This window comes from Bactrocera dorsalis, chromosome 5, assembly GCF_023373825.1.
Source record: "Bactrocera dorsalis isolate Fly_Bdor chromosome 5, ASM2337382v1, whole genome shotgun sequence".
In the NCBI taxonomy this organism is placed as follows: domain Eukaryota; kingdom Metazoa; phylum Arthropoda; class Insecta; order Diptera; family Tephritidae; genus Bactrocera; species Bactrocera dorsalis.
The window spans coordinates 35,777,729-35,793,541 of record NC_064307.1 but is presented as its reverse complement, the minus strand read 5'-3'; the positions used below and the strand labels follow the sequence as shown (position 1 = coordinate 35,793,541).

Genomic DNA, 15,813 nt, shown 5'->3' with positions numbered 1-15,813 from the left:
AAAACGATGCGGGTTGGAACGTAACCGTCAATGGCGATCGTTATGGCGCCATGAAACCGACTATTTAATGTCTGAAATTGAAGCTCGTGAGCTCGGCAATATTTGGTTTCAACGCACTTCTCTCACTTCGCATCAATCAATAGACTTATTGATAATTTCACGTTTGGGGCCGGTCAACCACCAAGATCGTGTGATATTACACCGTTATCACACCTATATGGACAATCCCGCTTCGATTCAGGCCTCGGAGCCAGACGAAATGCTCGAACGAGTCATCGAAAAATGGACTCAACGGATGGACCTTCTGAAACGTAGCTGCGGACAACATTTGCAAGAGATAATCATAAAACAATAAATGCAAAGAATGTTGTTTCGAATAATAATAAAATGAAGTTTCTGTGTTTATTCTTTAAAAAAGTAGGGAACATGTAATAGGATGTCTTATGATTATCCGGTGATCATTTCTTTTCGGCATGACAAACATCGTGGCAAACTTAATATACTCCTTTCAATGGTTTTCCGAAATAATTAGTTAATGCTTTCCCAGGCCTCGGAAAGCACTCTGGTACTAAGATCCTTAAATATCCATACAAAACTTTCACAACTATAATGAAGTTTCTTTTCCAACTTTTCAATATTGTATATAAATAATCTATGATTCCAAACTTTTTTACTATGACATAATAAGCGTTCGGCTGCACCCGAAGTCATTATTACTTGTTATACGCTAAATTGAGCATACACGTTTGCTGCTTGTAACATCAGGAGACCCCACAAAATGTTCGTATTCATATCATATATACATTCAAGTACTATCTTTAAGTTTTGTCCAGAAATAGCTCAACGGTATCGCCATGCCATAGTACAGTCTGCAGAGGAGTGTGGGAAGAATATGATTAAAGTAATTGAAACTGGTAAGAACGGTGGTGTCTACTTGCTAGATTTAGGCAATATCGATGATGAAATTCCATATAAAAGGCAGTGGGTAGTTTACTTATGAGACACACTAAATGGTTGAAAAAAAAAATTATAAAATAAATGTAATTCCAATAGATGCAGTTTTGATTTGACTTTTTTTGAAAAATTTATTCAATAAAGAAGTTTGGTAAACAATTGCAGTCATTTCAAAAGTTCTTGCAAACTATTCTCAGCTGTCTCGCATCCACTTATTCTTTCAATATGATAACTGATCTGGAAAATTTGTTCAGATGTTGAAGTGCTGCGAAGTGAGCTCTAAAACTGAGTGAAGCTTACCTAGATTCTCTCCTTCTCAAATTTGCAGATTTGGATCACTAGTTACAGAGGCATTGGTCGCTGCTTCTCTGTTCACATACCTACAAGTTAGATATCGATGAGAGAAGGCACTGGAGAAGAGGTGCAGTGTGCTTTTTCACGGATGGGTTGAAGCAAAATGGGCAACTAGAGGGGAAAGTTTTTTGCAGGGAGCTCTCCGTCAATCTTAGCGTTAGGCTACCGGACCACTGTATTATTTTTCAGGCAGAAGGTGCTGCTAAGAAGGTGACGGTAGATGTACTACTATGAAGTGCAGCCTCTTTGAGGGAGGTGAGTATATACTCCGATAGCAGATCGCCAATAAGCTCGCTAATGGTGCGTTCAAAGCTAGTCAAGCAGTGTCTATTCTCACTAGAAATACCAGCAAGCTACTTCATCATCAGGTTCGTTTAGGTGCCTGGTCACAGAGGAATCGCTGGCAACTTCAAAGATGATGAGCTAGCCAGAGGGGACACCGTTAACCCGCTCACATCGGCATGGACCTATTGCTTTACGACTGTGAGGTCTATCTGGCCCAAAGTAGAACCAAAGAAATCTTCCCATCCCAAAGGCATTCATTGCCAAAGTGAAAAGTGAGATGGAAATATTCAGGCAGTTTCCGTTCTATTGTCCAGCCTTTGCAAGACTGAGGCGGAAAAATCTTTTTAACCTTATCTTCGGCGAACCACAAGACATAGCTGAAACTAATATTAGCCGTCCGAACAAAATTATAACAAGCTCAAAGCGCTTTGTCGATCTGTAAGTTCTTACGATCCAGTATTTAGGAGTTCGTAGATATCACAACGAACCGGTGTTTTCGGTGTTTTAAGCTGCCTAACCTAACCTAAGCTGATATAAATCCCTGCTCTACATTCTAAACTCTCCCAAATACGAATTGGAGCACAATACCATAGAGGGAATCAGCAGTTTTTCAAAATAATTAAGAACTGAAGGAAGAAAATAACGACACAAAGAAGGAGGATCAATAACGGACTACCCTACTACAACAATAGTACAAAAGTCAACAGAATCATCACGACAATATCCACCCACATAATAGTTATATTGTATATTTTTAAATATTTATTTAAGTACAATTTATTATGGTTAGAATTACTTACTTAGATAAAGATGCTCACCCTTTAGTACAATACTATATTCACGTATACCCTAACTTATGTTAATATTATCATTTGTACCAGCGATATATAGGATCTAAATGTTTCTATTTCATTTCCGGGTTTCGGCACCATTCCGCCCCATCTTTATTCCCAAAATTGTATGTAGACAAAACATTTGGGTCTTGCTAATCCGACGTAGCCATATTCGTCAGTCATACCCGGAGTAGTCCCACAGTTTATAAGATATGGTTCTAAAACTGTGCAAGCGTCCTTGTCTTCTCATGAAGCTATTGATTTCTCGGAACCGCCGATATCGACTAATATAGCATATAGCTGCCATACAAACTGAGCGGTCGGAATCAAGTGCTTGTATGGAAAACTTTCTTATTTGACAAAGATGTTCTCACAAAATTTGGCTCGGATTATTCTGCAAGGCACCAGCAAATGGCAAATCAAGTTGTTGCAAGCAAACGTTAACCTGTAAAGGGTATTATTGTTTCGTTTTAAGCTAAGTTATCGTTCTTACATGTTTTGTTTGTTCAATGTTGATATTTAAATAGTAAAAATTACAAGGCGCTCTATTATAACTCACCGACAGTTGGCAAGTAGATCGCATAAACGGAAGTCAACGAACGCAACCAAACACTTCTAACTTAAGCAATATTCTACATTTAATTTTTATAATATTAAAATTGTTCTGTTGAAAATGGATCTTAAAGACAAAAATGTGATATATTCGGGTGGATTTGGTGGCATCGGCCTAGCCGGCGTCAGAGAGTTCCTAAAAAGTGGTGCAAAGGTAAAGTTAAGATACTATTTTTGGTAAGAGCAGAATATCCTTAAAAATAAACGATATAGTTACCGATGTATCTGTTTCGAAAAGGTTAAAAAAATTAAAAATTTCGCAAAAGTCTCTTCAATCCAAAATGCTATTAAAATACCAAGTAACGAATGGAGCGAGAGTAACTAACGTACATTTCTTTCAAAAAGAAAAATGTGCAAGATATTTACAGAACTTGCTGAACCGAGTTACAACAGATTGAAATCATATTGACATTACGAGTGTATTTCTAAATGAAAGAGATACAAAAAGTTGAGATGAGCGACAGCATATTTATGAGCAAACTGGAAAGTTGCCTTCGCCGTAAGGTAGTTGTCCATGACCTCTATTTAAAATTAAAACTAATAGTTAATCTCACTGAACAGAACGAAGTTTGTAATACCCAGAAATAAACGTTGGAGAAACTATTATTATTGAGTTGTTGTATATAACATTGATTTGGTTCTTTACCTCGGATTCTAATACTACTTTTACGGTAATTTTTAATGTATTAGAATAAATTAGGTCTATCTTGGCACCAGCATTAACACCAACAACAATGTCAGCCTCGAAAACCAACGCAAAATAACTTTTGCCAACAGGTACTTCGGACTGAATAGGCAATTTAGAAGTAAAGTCCTTCCTCCACGAAATCTACAAGTCACTCATGGTTTCCATTCTGCTATATGATACAGATATATATTTATATCTGATCAGTCGACGTTATGAGTTATCAAGAGAAAGGTTCTGGTCACGGTTTCTTGCACATTGGCAACGGGGAAAACCCCAGTCGATTAAAGGATGAGCTGTACGACGACACTCCAACTCTGAGAGTCCTCAACGCATTCTTATTTTTGGAAGGTGTAACACCAAAAGAAATTCACGAACAAATATTAAAAGTGTATAATGATTGTTCACCTATAAAAAGAATAGTAGAAATATGTGTTTTAAACGTGGTCGTACAAGCCTTTGAAGACGATCCACTTGAAGGACGTCCAAAAAGCGCATCAATACCAGAAATCATTGCCAAAATATATGATATGGATTCGGAAGATCGTCGATTGACTGAGAGAGATTTAGTAGAGGCTCTATACATCTCATTCGGCGGTGTGAGCCCAATTTTAAGTGAAATTTTGGGTTTAAGAAAGCTGTGTGCACAATGTGTGCCGCATTCGCTAACAATGGAACGAAAACATCTTCGAATCCAACTTTTTCAGCAACATTTGAAGCGTTTTAAAAAAGATAAAGTGGATTTTGTGCATCGATTCATCACTATGGATGAGACTTGGGTCTATCACCATGATGCTCAATCAAAACAAGAGGCTAAAAAGTGGTGTGAACCTAGTTGTTCGGCTTCGAAACGAGTTCGTGTGCGGAAATCGGCCAAAAAGGTTAAGGCATTAGTTTTTTGGAATGCTAAAGGAATTTTGTTTGCGGATTACTTGCAAAAAGCTGAAAAAATTCATTTAGAATGTTATTGCAACTTTTTGGACCAATTGAAGGAAAAAATTCGTTAAAAAAAGAACCGGTTTTCAGAAGAAAAAAATTCGTTTTCATCAGGACAGTGCATCGTGTCACAAGAGCATTTTGACAATGGCTAAAAGCCATGAATTGAAGTTCGAATTGTTGGAGCATCCACCGTATTCACCAGATTTGTGACCCAGCGACTTTCATTTATTTCCAATGCTCAAAAAATGTATGCGTAGCTATATCGTTTTTCATCAAATGAAGAGGCCATAACGGCTGTTGAAGCGTGTTTTGCAGATCTTCCGGATTCTCACTGCAGGGATGGGATCCACAGATTGGAGGATCGTTGGAACAAGTGTATTAATGTTCAGGGAGATTATACTAAACAATAAAGTGTATTTCGAATCATAAAATTTTGTTTTTCTTACTAAACGAAAAAACTTATTAAACAACCTGGCTATATACATATGTATGTGCTTTTATTTTAGTACGTAACAATACTTGATCTCAATGAGAATAAGGAAGTAATGCTTGAGTTAAAAACATCTCACCCTGGTGCCAAAATTGATTATATACCTGTGGATTTAACGAAAAAAGAGAGCATCACAGCAGCCTTTAAATCAGCTGTGGAGAAAATGGGTCACTTTGACGTTCTGGTCAATGGTTGTGGTATATGTATGGATAGTGAAGTTGACCTAACAATCCAAATTAACTTGGTAAAATATGTTGTTATAAAATTGTTTGAAGTATTGTGCAAATTAAATTTGTTCTCAATTTACCCTTTCTAGTTGGGGTTAATACATAGCACCTTAACTGCGCTGCCTTACATGGATAAATCCAGTGGTGGACGTGGTGGTACTATATTGAATATCTCATCCGTCAGTGGCTTGGAGATAACTCCTTTATTTGCAATATATGCGGCTTCCAAACATGGTGTTACAGCTTTCACCCGTTGCATGGGGGTTTGTATTGAAAATTAAATGTATATTTTAATCAAATATTGCACTAATTCATTCTCCTCAATTTACTAAAGGACCAAATTTATTTCGACCGCTTCGGAGTTAGGTTCCTAGCTATATGTCCTGGACTTACAAAAACCAACCTTATAAAGGATAATTATTTAAGTACTACCTTTAAGTTTTGTCAAGAAATAGGTAAACGGTATCGCCATGCCATAGTACAGTCTGCAGAGGAGTGTGCGAAGAATATGATTAAAGTAATTGAAACTGGTAAGAACGGTGGTGTCTACTTGCTAGATTTAGGCAATATGGATGAAATTCCATATAAAAGGCAGTGGGTAGTTACTTATGAGACACATTAAATGGTTGCAAAAAAATTATGAAATAAATGTAATTCCAATTGATGCACTTTTGATTTGACTTTTTTTGAAAAATTTATTCAATCAAGCAGTTTGATAAACCATTAAAGTAATTTCAAACAGCTTTTGCAAACTATTCTCAGCTGTCTCGCATCCATGTGTATGTACATACATATGTATGTATATACCACTACTTATTCTTTTGATATAACCTAACCTTCTGAACAGCAACACCATAAAGGGGATCAACAGGTTTTCAAAAGAAATTCAGATGTAAAGAAAGAATAGAACGACAAAACGAAGGAAGATCAATAGCGGACTACTCTACTACAACAATAGTAATAAAGTCAACAGAATCATCACGACAATATCCACCCACATAAAAGTTATATTGCATATTTTTAAATATTTATTTAAGTAAAATTTATTATGGTTAGAATTACTTACTTAGATAAAGATGCTCATCCTTTAGTACAATACTAACACCACCAAAATACTCGTATATATTCACGGACGCCGTACACTTACGTTAATAAATATTAGCATTTGTAACAAGCGATATATCACTGTTGACAGTCATAACTTTGAAGTCGTAGATAATTTCGTCTATCCTGGAACCAGTATCAACACCACCAACAATGTCAGCCTGGAAATCCAACGCAGAATAACTCTTGCCAACAGGTGCTACTTCGGACTGAGTAGGCAATTGAGAAGTAAAGTCCTCTCTCGACGAACAAAAACCAAACTCTATAAGTCACTCATTATTCCCGTCCTACTATATGGTGCAATGGCATGGACGATGACAACATCTGGTGACTCGACGTTACGAGTTTTCGAGAGAAAGGTTCTGCGAAAGTATATCGTATTTGATGGAACGATGAGCTGTATGATATATACGACGACATTAACATAGTTCAACGAATTAAAAGACAGCGGCTACGCTGGCTAGGTCATGTTGTTCGAATGGACGAAAACACTCCAGCTCTGAAAGTATTCGACGCACTACCCGCGGGTGGAAGCAGAGGAAGAAAAAGACCGCGTTTCGGCACCATTCCCGCCCATCTTTATTTCGTAGAATGCAATTTCGGATGATAACTCTAAATCTTATCGTATTTGCTTTTTTTGTAGGGGAAGCATCGAAAGCCGTATTGCGGAACTTTAATAGGCTAACTCTAACTTACTTCCAACTCAAGACTCTCCCAGAGAACCACTGGGTTAGTATTACTTCGTGGGAGTGATTGTATTTGTATGTAAATGTTGAAGGTAGAGTTTTTTGGCAAAAGCTCTAGCGTCAGGATACTAGACCATTATAGTATTTTTCAGCATAAAGGCAATACTAGTTCGCTAACCGCGGGTTCACGGTTACAGGGAGGGTCTGGCCTCACTAAAAATGGCATCAAGTTAACACCAAACGGATGGTACTTTCATTCTCATCTCATTCTCTATTTCATTTGACGGAATTTTCTGTAGCCTGTAAACTAATATACACATACAAGTATACATATAGAATTGATATTAGGAGCCTCAAAAAAATTTTGTCAGTCTCAAGGTGCCTTGTTGATATGCGATGATCTTTTAATCACAACGTACCGGCTTTTCTAGCTGTCCAAGTAGGTTCGTTCGTAATTTTGCTACTTCTTAGAGACAAACACAAAAATATTTAGAGGTGACAATTCTACTTAATTTTATGGGAAATAATCACGATATTGTTAAAGGATTTCATAAGGAGACAAAATACGAATTGAAACGTTGTGGAAGCCACTTGCAACTGCGATACTGAAGTAATAATCTGACAAGCCTGTTATCAATACAAGAAGTGCCCCTTAGATTTTATTATACAATATCATTGCCATGCATTTCTAAATCAATACAAACTCATCTCTGAAGCCTCAGGCAAATATAAAATAGTCCACAAAATGTATCTGAAGCCTATTTTGAGGACCTGATACATAGATGGCACTACTAAAATTAAATCCATATAATTTTTAATTAACTCTAATCATCGAAAAGCATATACATAAATTTGATAGATTAGCTTGATGACGAGTCTTCGAACACTCCCCCAAGAAAATCAACCATCAAGAATTGTTATTGCTAAGTTTTGAAGTGGTGAAATGAGAACCGAAGACGGTTAAGGCAGTGTACTCCCAAACCGAAGTTATAACCGACGCAAACATCAAAAAAGTAAGTTGTTCCAGTAAAGTGAAGTTGTTCGAGATAGCAGGCACTCTAAAGATATCAACTGAACATATACATCATATCAGTCACAAATATTTGGGTATGAGAATATTCTGTGCAGAGTGGGTGCCGCACGAGCTCACTTTTGGCCAAAACCAAGGACGAGTTGACAATTCGGAGCAATGTTTGGAGATGTTCAAGCGTAATAAACCCAAGTTTTTGCGTCAATATATGACAATGGTTGAAACATGGCTCCATCATCTCACTGTGAAGTCCAATCGGCAGTCATCCGAGTGGAGTGATGACCCACTCCAAAGTGTGAAAAAATATAACAGTTGGCTAGCGAGGTTATGATGTATGTATTTTGGGATGCGCATGAAATAATATTTATTGACTACCTTGAAAAAGGAAGGACCATTAACAGCGACTACAACGTAATGTTATTGGATCAAAATCACCGAAAACCGGTCGCATTTGAAGAAGAATGAGTGCTGTTTCACTAAGACAATGTACCGTGTGACAAGTTATTGAAAGCGATTGCAAAAATCCTTGAACTGGGATTCATTGTTTCCGCATTCACCGTATAATCCATATCTGGCCCCCAGCTACTGTCATATCTGTTCTCAGATCTCAAACGAATGCTCGGTGGAAAGAAAATTTCATCAAATGAAAGGTAATCACCAAAACTGAGGCCTATTTGGAGACAAAGGGCAAATCGTACTACAATAACGGTATCCAAAAGTTGGAGGGTTGATTAAAAAAAAGGAATTTTGCGAAAAAAATGTTTTTTACTATGGTAGGCCGAGAACTTTTCAATTGACTTGTTATGTATATAAGTAGATATCAGTTGATTTGCAGAACACTTTAATTTAAATAATTTTATTCGGTTTCTGGATTATGCCCGACTATATACTACCATACATATAATGATTTTCATTATTAATTAAGTTTTGTAGAATTATCCTCCAACATTTTGGTAGATTTTGAATTTTGTAGATTTGAAAAATTTCAGGAATATTTTGAACAAAATTTGCATAAATTTAATAATTAATTTTCCAGTCCTAACATCTTATTATGGCGTGAATTTTATTAAACAAGAATTGTTGACTTTAAGAAATGGAATTACAAACCCGTTTTTAAGGTATTCATTCGAATAACAGCAGAGCTGTTCTCAAAATACAATTTGCCTTCAGATTATACAAATGAAGCGAAAATTAATGCAATATCGTTCATTTCATTTTAACCGCGAGACATAAAGATGTCTCAAATTATATATTATAGACCATCGAAGGACCAAACAACATAAGATTTACCGATATATCCCCTCGTTCCCCGACGCAATGGAACATGTTGAGACTGAATCCTTTAAATCTATGTGTAAATGTTTGATTGGTATAATTAAATTTGGTGTTTTGTGTGAAAAACGGGTTTCTTCCAAGTTTTTGTGCTTTTTAAAACTTAAAAATTGTCACCCTGGTGAGGTTGGTATTATAGGTGGGGAAACCGAAATATTTTTACGCCCACAAATTGTCGTTAAGTGAAAAACTTTCAAGACTTATTTATAACCAAGCCACAAATTAAAAAAAAAATCTGTAATTGATAATGGTGATCAAGAAGAGAAGGTGAGAAGCATTAGAATTCACAGTCCACATGGTGCTTAATTACTTCCTAGGTCTAAAAATTGGACAAAAACTTTGTCATAGGCATTGAGATCCATCTATTCGCTATCTAAGAAGCTGAAAGATTATGGTCCGATTTCGGCCAATTTTGGATGTAATATACGTATGACACTACCTAAGTTGTGTATAAAGTTTTATTTCGATAACTGTATGGCTCTCGATTTTAATACTGTGAAGTGAAAGAATCATATGAATATTGAAGGAAGGGAAGTAGGTGTGGTAATAGTTCGGTTTCTTTTTTACAATCTAATATTATATTTGAATGTTGAGATAACGTTAAGAATCCAATTTGGTTGATTTGGTAGTAGTGCCTGAGATATCAAATTTTATCTGAAAGTGGGCGATGGTACTCACGTGAACTACCCAATTTTTATAATGAATCTTACAAGGAGCGTTTCAAAGTAAACAGGACTTTTTGAATCTAGCGCCCCCCTGGTGGCGCCATCTATATGTCGACTGGTGCGTTAGAATCTTCTATCCTTATCGATTGCCCAGTGAGAATTCCTTGACATTTCACTGATTGGAAGTGAAGTTATTGCGTTTAAAGTGTCAGTATGTTTGTGTTATCGGTGCGAAAATGAGCTTCGATCAAAGAGCCAATATTAAATTTTCCTTTAAAATTAGTAAAACGTTTACCGAAACGTTCCAATTGATGAAACAAGTTTATGACGACGATTGCCTATCCCGTAGCAAAGTGCACGAGTGGTGTCAACGTTTTTAAAGCGGTCTGTGAGAACATACTACAGTGTCCAAAAAATAAGGTGACATTTGAATTTAAACTGCGCGCGTCGACGTATTTAGAGAATTTATTTTTGTTTTAGGTTGGTAGTACTGTCAGTCACATTTATGTCAAATTTCATGTCAAAATATTCATTAGTGTTTGAGATACGTGTCGTTTTGTGAGCTGCTAAAAGTGAGTTTTTCGTTTTTTGCGATGTCGAAATTTGTTGAGCAAAGAATTTGCATTAAATTTTGTTTACGGAATCAATTTTCTGCTGCGGATACGTTGAGGATGGTGCAGAAAGCCTTTGGTGATGAGGCTATGTCTAAAAAAATGTTTACAAGTGGTATAGTGAGTTCCAAGCCGGCCGTGAACGTGTCGAAGACGAAGAGCGTCCAGGGCGACCATCAACCTCAACCGACGAAGCTCACGTTCAACAAATCAAAGATTTGGTGTTGAAAACCGTCGATTAACAATTAGAGACCTTGCTGATGAAGTTGGCATATCGAAAGGCTCAGCCAATACCATTTTGAAGGATGTTTTGGGCCTCAAGCGCGTCAAATCTCGACTGGTACCGAAAACATTGAATTTTTTGGAAAAAATTCGTGATCATTTCGCCATAAACTCAACCCATATCGTTCCGCAACCACCGTATTCACCTGATCTTGCGCCGTGCAACTTCTAGCTGTTCATCAAGCCGCTCCGGGGACACCGTTTTTATACGATAGAGGAGATTCAAGCCGCGGCGCAGACGGAACTGAAGGCCATCCCGAAAAGTGACTACAACCAGTGATTCGAAGATTGGAAAATCCGTTGGAATAAGTGCATTGGATCGGGAGGGGATTACTTTGAAGGGGATGAAATTGATTTGGAAGAATAAATAAAGAATTTTCAAAATAAATACAATGTCACCTTATTTTTTGGGCACAGAGTAAATGACGATCAACATGTGGGCCAATCAAAATCTGTGATCACCGGAAATTCCATCAAAACTGTGCGTGAATTCATCAAAAATCAGCCAAAATCATCATTGAAATTCATGGAAATGGAATTGATCACATCGATTTATCGCATTTTGACCGAATATTTGGGCTTACGAAAGGTGTGTGCACGATTTGTTCAGCACAAATTGACTGACGACCAAAAATTGCTCAGAATCTAACATTCGATCGACGCTTGTGACTAATTATTTGAACAAAAATTACATTTTAACCATTAACCACTCCCCGTAAGAGAGGCCCTATGTTCCACCTAGGAACTACGGAAAAATATACTCGTAGGTATATACTCCCCTCAAAAATAAGCTATGGCAAAACAATTTATTTTCCATAATTACAACCTTTTCGCAATAGACGTTGTCAAGACTTAGGAAAACGAAAACTTTTTTTTTTTTAACATACTGTTAAACTCGTATCTTCACAATTTATTAATGCCTTTTAAAAGATAATAAATTACAAATATACATATGTTTATTTATATGATAATAACAAAAGAAACAAGGAACATGTCTTATCAATTCGATGATAAGCGAACAGATTCACTCTCTCATTTAGTTACCATAGGCTTCACTTTTTAGTTTAGGGTAAACAAAACCAATAGCAGACTTTATATGCGAAATCGTAATCGTTTAAGAACACTTAAGAGAGGAGCATTTTGCTAGAATGTGTAGTTCTACAGCAGTCGTCGTACTAAATAGACGTTCAGTATTAATCGTGCAACGCAAGCAAGCAGACGCAAATATTTTGACTTCGTTAAGTATTCGGAAGTGCAGTTGATTTAGTTGACCAAATATGGATTTGAAAGGTAAAAATGTGATTTATGAAGGTGGCTTTGGAGGCATTGGACAGCGTTGTTTGAGGGAATTTCTCGCCAAAGGTGTAAAGGTAAATTTGCAAAGTAAAATATTAGTTTCCGTAAAAGAAACTTTATTTACAAATATTTATATAATTTTTTTTTTTTTTTAAAGAACCTGGTCATTTTCGATTTGCAAGAAAATGCAGACGTTTTGCAAGACTTAAGAACGTCGTATCCCGAGGCGAATATCTTTTTCTTTGCCTTCGATATCACTGATAAGAATAGCATTACAGCGGCCTTCGAGAAAGCGGTTGAGAAAATCGGACACTTTGATGTGCTGGTCAATGGTTGTGGTATGATGGATGATACCAAAGTGGAACTGATGATTGAAATTAATTTGGTAGGTTGTTGAGCTTGAAAATATTTTTGAGTATTGATTTTATGAATTCCTCTGCATACAATACTTCTCAGATGGGTTTAATTCATAGCACTTTGACGGCTCTGCCATATATGAATAAATCCAATGGTGGACGCGGTGGTCTTATCATCAACATATCTTCTGTGGCCGGTTTGGAGCCAACGGCTGTCGTAGCTGTTTATTCGGCGGCAAAACACGGTGTCACAGCATTCACACGAGCCATGGCGGTGAGTACATATGTATATTGAGTGGACACATAGGAAAAAAAAACATAGGAGATAACAACCGTTAAGTCATAAATACTAAAATTTATACATTTCTTGCTCGAATTATTTCTTTTATTAAATATAATAACGGTATTCACTTGACTCTTATAACTTTGTAATTTTTTCAGAATCCCCACTACTACAATCATTTCGGCGTGAGCTTTATCACCATTTGTCCAGGCATTACAGAAACAAACCTTGTGGAGAACATTCACGACAAGGTAAATTTTAAATTCGCTGAAGTTTTAGGCGCACGTTTGGATACAGCCGAGCGCCAAAGCCCCGAAGTTTGTGCACAGAACTTGGTGAAAGTTGCAGAGACGGGCAAAAATGGTGGCGTCTATATGCTTGATTTGGGCGAAATTAAAGAAATAACATTCCCCACCATGTGGACGCCGGTTTTCAAATCTTAAAATTGGAATTCACTGTTAATTTTAAATCCCGAATTAATTAATGTTTATAGATTATTCTACTGACATCTAGTTTATATGTACATATGTTACCCACTCTTTAGAGCTATAATTTTTTAGACACCTGGTTTGCTAGAAGAAATAAAATGCACTTGATTAAATCTTATGAACAAGAGTTTAGCTTTATCATAAAGATAAGGGTTTATTGTTTTAAAAATCAATTCATGCTAGTGAACGTCGCGGCTGGCTCGAATAAATTCTAGACGAGAGGCCCTATTTTCAACCGCTTTTTGTAGCAATCGCGGCCGTATGTCAGTATTCTCTTCTAAGGCGTCAATCGTCGCGCGCTTATTTGCGTAGACTAGTGACTTCATAAAAAACAACGGAGTTTAATCGCACGATCTTGAAGGCGACACCACAGGCCCAAGACGCAAGATAATGCGCTCAACAAAAGTTTCCTTCAAAAATTTTTTTTTATTTTAGTGAATAAATGGGGATGGCAAAACGATTTATGTATTATAGGTGTTATCTCTTATGGCATATACACAAACTAAGAACCATTTTGCTGTGCTAAAGTGCCAAGTGTTGATCCGTGATGGTTTGAGAAAACAACTCTGATAGGTTTTTTGTTTCTGCTGTTTATCTCATACCACAGATGGTGTTATGCAGTTAATGCAATCTTATGGAATAATACTTGAGCACGATAATTATACTTATATACATATATATATTTCTGATTCTATATTCACAAACAATTTTTCATCTTGATAGCAAACTTGATAGAAAGTAATCACAGAGATAGGGTGTCTAATCACATCTCAAAATAACATTTTCGTTTTCCAAACAATAATAAATAGTTAAAGGTTATCATTATAAAAACTTACTGGGATTTTAAAATTTATTTTCGAGGTTGATTTATTTTCACTAGGATGATGACTAGGAAATATTACACCTTGGTGCAACCGTGAATAAAATCATCATTAAATATGTACATAAATCATTATGGATAATCTAAATGAATATGCAATTTTTTTTATAATTTTTAGTTGTATCTCTATAAATGTAGGTCATTGTGAAAAAACTTTCACAATTGGGAGTATAGTTCGCACAAACAAGTGTCAAAGTCTAAGCCCCACTTAATCGTTGTATAAATACTTACACTTACGTACTACATATATTACGCAATTTTTCGCATGCAGAATTTAAAGCTAGTCGATTTTGTAATGTGCAAAGTCAAGTTGTGTCGAAACAGTTAAAAGTTTTCGTTTTTATATCGTTTTAAGCGACGACTGCATTCTTAAACCGCAGAAAACGACAGCTAACCGCACTGTTAAATATGAGCAGAAAAGCTTTCCTCATATTTCCATGGTAAACCGGTCAAAAAAGCACCGGAACACGATTGAAAACAAACTTGAGAATCAGTCACAACAAACGAAATAAACGCAATGATACGAGTTACACTCAAAAAAATTGGGGGGGATCAATTTCAGCATACGCAAAGCTTTTATAGGAGTTAATTGTCTTTTGAGCAACTATGTCACGCCTTGAACTCACCAGATTTGCTGCTTTCACATGAATACAGCAGATTCTTCATTGGTGCAATGAATCACAAAAAGTAACGTTTTCATTTTCCGTAAGTAGAAAAAATGTTGTAATTAAAGATAATGTATTTTCTTTCTGTTATATTCTTTTCTTTCTTTTTGTTATATTCAATATTTGCTCCAATCTTCCGCGTAGTCTAATATATATAACCTGATATCTTTGATGGCCAATTGGAACTAAATTTTTCGCATATTTCACAGGAAGCTACCTCCATATATTTTAGAGTGTCCGAATGAAATTTTTTGTTATCGTAAACTGTTTTTTTGATGTTTTGGCATTCACTAAAGTCCAAACATACTGTCCTTTTCTTATCCCAACACGTCTAAGATATGTAGATATTACGTTGCCCCAATTATGATGCCAGTTCTCTGAAGTCTTCCTCTTATTGTATTTAGAGACACATACGACCGCGAGAAAAATAAGTTCTATTAAATTTTGTGTGTGAGACCGAATTTCTGGTACCGAAACGTTCAGAATGTTAGAGAAGACCTTCGGTGATAATTGTTTGTCGACAACAAGTGTTTTGGATTGGTACGAATTATTTAAGGAGGGTCGAGAACGAGTCGTCCATGTCCAGAACTGCCATCAACATCAACTGATGATCAACATGCCAAGAAATTAAAGAAGATGGTGCTTGAGAACCAATGATTAACAGTCAGAGAACTTACTGTTACCGTTGGAATATCGGAAGGATCAGTGAAAACCATTTGAAAGACCATTTGGGTCTAAGAAAAGAGAAAGCACGAT

General features: G+C 36.4%; 2 protein-coding genes across 2 annotated transcripts; both read left to right on the top strand.

Annotated features, from left to right (window-relative positions):
• Window positions 1–2,970: 2,970 nt before the first annotated feature.
• LOC105233082 (fat body protein 2) lies at window positions 2,971–6,045 on the top strand. Its single transcript, XM_011215038.2, has 4 exons — window positions 2,971–3,192; window positions 5,169–5,396; window positions 5,469–5,642; window positions 5,714–6,045. The coding sequence occupies exons 1-4, from the start codon at window positions 3,100–3,102 to the stop codon at window positions 5,999–6,001; spliced, it is 783 nt and encodes a 260-aa protein (XP_011213340.2). The 5' UTR covers window positions 2,971–3,099; the 3' UTR covers window positions 6,002–6,045.
• A 6,188-nt stretch (window positions 6,046–12,233) lies between these two features.
• LOC105233083 (alcohol dehydrogenase) lies at window positions 12,234–13,630 on the top strand. Its single transcript, XM_011215039.3, has 4 exons — window positions 12,234–12,459; window positions 12,543–12,770; window positions 12,842–13,015; window positions 13,183–13,630. Exons 1-4 carry the CDS (start codon window positions 12,367–12,369, stop codon window positions 13,465–13,467), a joined length of 780 nt encoding a protein of 259 aa, XP_011213341.2. The 5' UTR covers window positions 12,234–12,366; the 3' UTR covers window positions 13,468–13,630.
• Window positions 13,631–15,813: the final 2,183 nt, after the last annotated feature.